The sequence below is a fragment of the Anneissia japonica genome, unplaced genomic scaffold (genome assembly GCF_011630105.1).
Source record: "Anneissia japonica isolate Jap-2015-1 unplaced genomic scaffold, ASM1163010v1 scaffold1118_len251929_cov158, whole genome shotgun sequence".
In the NCBI taxonomy this organism is placed as follows: domain Eukaryota; kingdom Metazoa; phylum Echinodermata; class Crinoidea; order Comatulida; family Comatulidae; genus Anneissia; species Anneissia japonica.
In genome coordinates this window covers 31,369-36,392 of record NW_022730222.1, presented here as the reverse complement: position 1 = coordinate 36,392, position 5,024 = coordinate 31,369, and the positions used below count along the sequence as shown (strand labels likewise).

Here is a 5,024-nt window from a genome sequence, read left to right as displayed (position 1 = left end):
ATTTACGTACGTCCTCTTGGTGACATCATTCAGAAACACGGTATTAAATATCACATTTATGCCGACGACACGCAATTGTACACATCTTTTAGTCCGGAGGCTGCCGCAGAGACAGTTCGCAACTTAGAAGGTTGTATTGATGATGTTCATAGATGGCTGTCTATCAATGTGCTTTGCTGCAATACAGACAAGACAGAAGTGCTGTATATAAAGCCTAAACGCCGTCTAAATGTACCCATCATTGAAAACATCCGCGTGGGAGACACCTACATCATTCCATCTTCTGAGGTGCGACATATCGGTGTAACGTTTGACTCCACACTATCCATGATTAGACATATTACAAACACATGCAGAGTAGTATCCTTCCATCTCCGCAACATCAAGGCAGTTAGGCGTTTTTTTAAATGAAGATGCTACATCAAAACTTGTACATGCATTGGTTACATCAAGATTGGATTATTGTAATGGAGTCCTTTACGGAATACCATTAACATCAATTAGAAAGCTGCAGCTATTGATGAACATCGCTGCTCGTCTTGTCACTGGGACACCTAAATTCCATCACATCACCCCTACTCTTCGTTGTCTTCATTGGTTGCCAGTGAAACAGCGTATTGAATTCAAAGTACTTTTATATGTTTACAAATCAATTCACAAGTTATCACCACAATACATTTCCGAATTAATTAAGGTTCGTTCTGCAACTTGCACTCGTTCCCTCCGGGCGCCACGTACGTCTCTGTCTCTGATACACATCTAGGTGGGTATAAGAGACGGGAATTTATGGTTGCTGGGCCCAAGTTGTGGAACTTGTTACCTTTATTTATTCGTGAGTCACCTTCTGTCACCATTTTCAAAGAACGACTTAAGACCCACTTATTCTCGTCCCTTTAATTTATTTTTTTCCTATTTCCATGCCAGCTAGCTTTTATAGCCTTAACTAGGATAGGAGGCGCCCGAATCCGAGATGGCCGAGACTCAACAGGTGCTGACTGTAGTTCAATTAGATTTAACCCTAGCCAGCGATGAGGGCGTATCCCCATACTTCGGTTTGGGCGCTGGCATCGTATTCAAATTTCACTTCTTTTTATTTTGTGGTTTTGTTTTCCGTTCCATCCTTACACTTGCCTGATAGCGCTTAGAGACTTTTTGTATTTTGAGCTCTATAAATTAATAACCATTAACCATTTGTTTCCATGTATTTGGCAAATTAATTATAGTACAAGTACATCACGATTTGTTCTAAATGTAGTATTGCATCACATTATAACATACAAACAACTCCCTGAACATAGTGTATAGGCTGACTGATACACACCAGTAGTAATATTAATTAGCTTGAGAGTATTTCTATATAATGCAAAAAAAAATACCTGGATTTGTGCTTCATTGGAGATGGGCATCTTCAGCTGATGATGGACTTGATGTTCTAGGTCTTCAAGTTCTGTTGGCACGCCTCGGCCTATATCTATCTCATTCATAACCTACCAAAATAAATTACAGTATAATCATTACAAACAAGTTAGAACGTCTGTTCAATCATGTCTATAATTAGGCCTATACTATGTAAAAAGTATAGGCTAGGTCTAGCCTCCTGGAGTAGAAGTAATTTGCCTATGTGTAGTAGTAGGCTAGCCCTTGCCTATAAGTCGCGAAAGTGCTGGGCCTAAATAGATTAGATAGCGAATACTGAGGGCTACACCACTACTAGTTCCGATTAAAAAGAAGGAAAAGGCCTAGGCCTATGTCATTGGTCTTTAATGACATTTAGATATAAATAATTGCTAATGTTCACCCTTTATACCATTGTCATTATTGTTATGATCACTATATTATGATTATTATACTTATTTCTGTGATCATTATTATGAATATTATTATTATTATAATTTTACTTATTTCTGTGATCATTATTATGAATATTATTATTATTGTTGTTGTTATTATTGTTATTGTTGTTGTTGCTGTTATTATTGTTATATTATTATTATTCTATGCTTTGGTAGTTGACACTTGTACAGGGAATATCTCCCTTTGTTAACTACCATCTCATGTGAGGAAATAAAATTATGAATTATGAATTATGTATTTTTAAAAATCAGACAGCGACGTTCTCTCAGAACTTGTTTTGTAGGCGTTTATCTGTTGATGACCTTTTGACCTCCTGAATTCTGCAATAGGATATTTCTTGTTTTTCTGAGCATGTGCAGATTGTGCTTATCTGGCTCATTAGCATAACAATACCTGAAGGCAATCGCCGCCAAAAATACAGTTACAAACGAACAACCTACTCGCAAAAACGTACAACCTACTCACAGAAACGAACAACCTACTCGCAGAAACGAACAACCTACTCGCAGAAACGAACAACCTTTGTGAAATCACGTTTTTGAAGTAGGCCATGTAAAGTACATACTCAAAGACAATGTATTTAAGCTTTGTTTTCTATGGTATACACACACACACTAATAAGATCTCTATGGTTGTCAAAAATCCATGATAAAAGATCATGAGAATTTTTTTTGGCGCTTCATTTTGACTAATGGTGATCTGATGATGATGAATTTTACTAAAAGTGTCATTTCTAGTCATCTAGAGGTACTATTTCCTCAAATTTTCTCACCTCAGCTCCAACCATTGTGGGGCTGGGGTGGGTGTCGACTCACAAAATGACCTCCCCCTCCACTTTTCAAAACCTGATGTATGTCTTAGTGACTGCTGTTTGTTTTTAGGATGTGATCTGGTTTTTCATGTACATTTTTCATGATTATGACTATTCTTGATAAAGAATGTTTTGAGCAGAGGTGGATTCAAGCCCCCCCCCCCCACTTAATTTTTGTAAGGAAAAAAAAGAAAAATATATTCAAATTGAAGTGCGAGAGTGTAATTTCCGGCCATCTAGAGATGCCCTAATCATAAATTTTTTTTACCTCAGCCCCACCATGGTTGGGTGGCTGGTTCCTCGGTCTGTGAAAGTTCCTCCCTGGTTCACCCCTCTTTTGAATTCCTGGATCTGCCACTGTTGATTTATTATATAATTATTTTTGCACTTATTTATAATCCGTCTATTGCAATTTTCACTTTATCATCTCAAACAGTTCTAAGAACGTTCAGAGTGCGCTACTTCACAGAGGGATTCGTCCCCTTGACCCCGCCGGGGTCATACGTAATTCGCATAACGGCTCAAAATCCTGGCTACGTCCCTGTTAATACACTCCCATCCAATCAGTGCTTCACACTACTCGCAGAAATGAACAACCTACTCGCAGAAACCTACAATGTACACACTGTAAAGGACCGTTGTCTTATAAACGCTGATACACTGAGACGCTGATACACTGAGACGCTGATACGCTGGGACGTTGATACGCTGAGACAAAGATGACGTCATTGAAATTCACCGCAAAGTCATAATGCACTGAGGAAGCATTTGAACTGGTCAAATAAGGCAAAGCAAGCATTTGAGAAATCCAAACAAGCGTTAAAAACCTCTGGAGTCCTGGTACACTATGACTCAGAACTACCTATTACTCTCAGAACTACCTATTACTCTCGCAACGGACGCATCTCCTGTGGGTATGGTGCAATTTTGTCGCATGTTATTGAGGAAGAGAAAGTCCCATTAAATTTGCATCACGTTCACTAACGAAAACCGAACAGAAATACCCCCAACTAGAAAGGGAAGCACTGGGCATTGTTTATGCACTGTCTCTTATACACATCTAGATGTGTATAAGAGACAGATATATGTGTGTGTGTGTTGGATATTTATAGCTACTATAGATGGCGCTATCAATGTGACGCGCTAGGCGGATAGCTGAATAAAGTGTTGCTATGATGAACCCAAATGGTGGTGTAGTCTAGTCTTGTTTATTGAGTATTTGTCCAGGACCAATTGACGTCCCTAGAGACATTTCAGTGGCGACGAGGTGGATAAACGGATACGAAATATACTGAGAAGGAGTGTATCGTAAACATGGCCGTAAAAATCGATTTTGCATCCGATATTCCGAAATTAAATTTGGAAGCCGAGCCAACGACCCTCGCTGTCAGATGGCGGGAATGGAAGGCTTCGATCGAGATCATGATAATGGCTAAGGTCATTACAGACGATCAGCAGAAAAAGGCAGTACTATTGCATGCAGGAGGCATGAAACTGCAACAGATTTTCTTCGCACTGCCCACGCCAGCAGATGCCGAAGGGAACCAAGAATCGGAATATGAGAAAGCAATAAGTAAGCTTGATAGATATTTTGAACCTCAAAAAATGAACCATTTGAGAGACATAAACTGCGCAGGATTAAACAGGATCCGGGTGAATCTGTATTGTCATTCATTACAAAATTGAATAGACAGGCAGCTTTCTGTAATTTTGGTGAAGGTTTAGACATAAAAGTAAGAGATCAGTTGATTGAAGGGTGTCATTCGGATAAATTGAGGAAAGTGCTGTTAGGGGAACGGTTTAACATTAGAGAAAGCGATCACTATCGCAAATTCTTTTGAGCTAGTGCAGGCACAAACAAAAGAGATGAGTACACCTGAACAATCAATAAATGCTGTACACAAATTTAAAAGCAGTAGAGGGAAACAAGCTCAGTACAATCGCACATCGCACAACAGTGGACACTACCAAAATAAGTTCTGCATCATGTACACGATGTGGTAGGAAGAATCACCAGAAAGAGCAGTGTTGGTTTAAAGAGAAAACCTGCAACAGTTGTGGAAAAGTTGGTCATATCGCTAAGATATGTAGAGGGAAAAATGTGAAAAGTAAGCGAGTGTCGTGCGTGAAACAAGAGCAGTACAGCAGTGACGAAGACGTTATTGGGACGGTTTCAGTGTCGTCAACCTATGGAATTGGTAAATGAAATACCAATCCAATTATTGTTACATTGATGGTAAATAATACAAACATTGACTTTGAGCTGGATACAGGGTCAGCTGTGACCTTGATCCCTGATAATGTATATGATCATAAGTTGAAGGGTGTTCAGTTAGAACATACCAGTAAAGTGTTTAGT

General features: G+C 39.1%; 1 protein-coding gene across 1 annotated transcript in view; it reads right to left on the bottom strand.

Annotated features, from left to right (window-relative positions):
• The window catches only part of LOC117114792 (ribosomal L1 domain-containing protein CG13096-like), a 4,278-nt gene extending 2,462 nt beyond the window's left edge, over positions 1–1,816 (bottom strand). The window contains exons 1-2 of the mRNA XM_033258486.1: positions 1,808–1,816; positions 1,377–1,487 (exon numbers count right to left, since the gene is read on the bottom strand). Coding sequence (XP_033114377.1) covers positions 1,377–1,487; positions 1,808–1,816 — 120 coding nt within the window. The remainder of the gene's footprint in view (positions 1–1,376; positions 1,488–1,807) is intronic.
• Between the last annotated feature and the right edge of the window lie 3,208 nt (positions 1,817–5,024).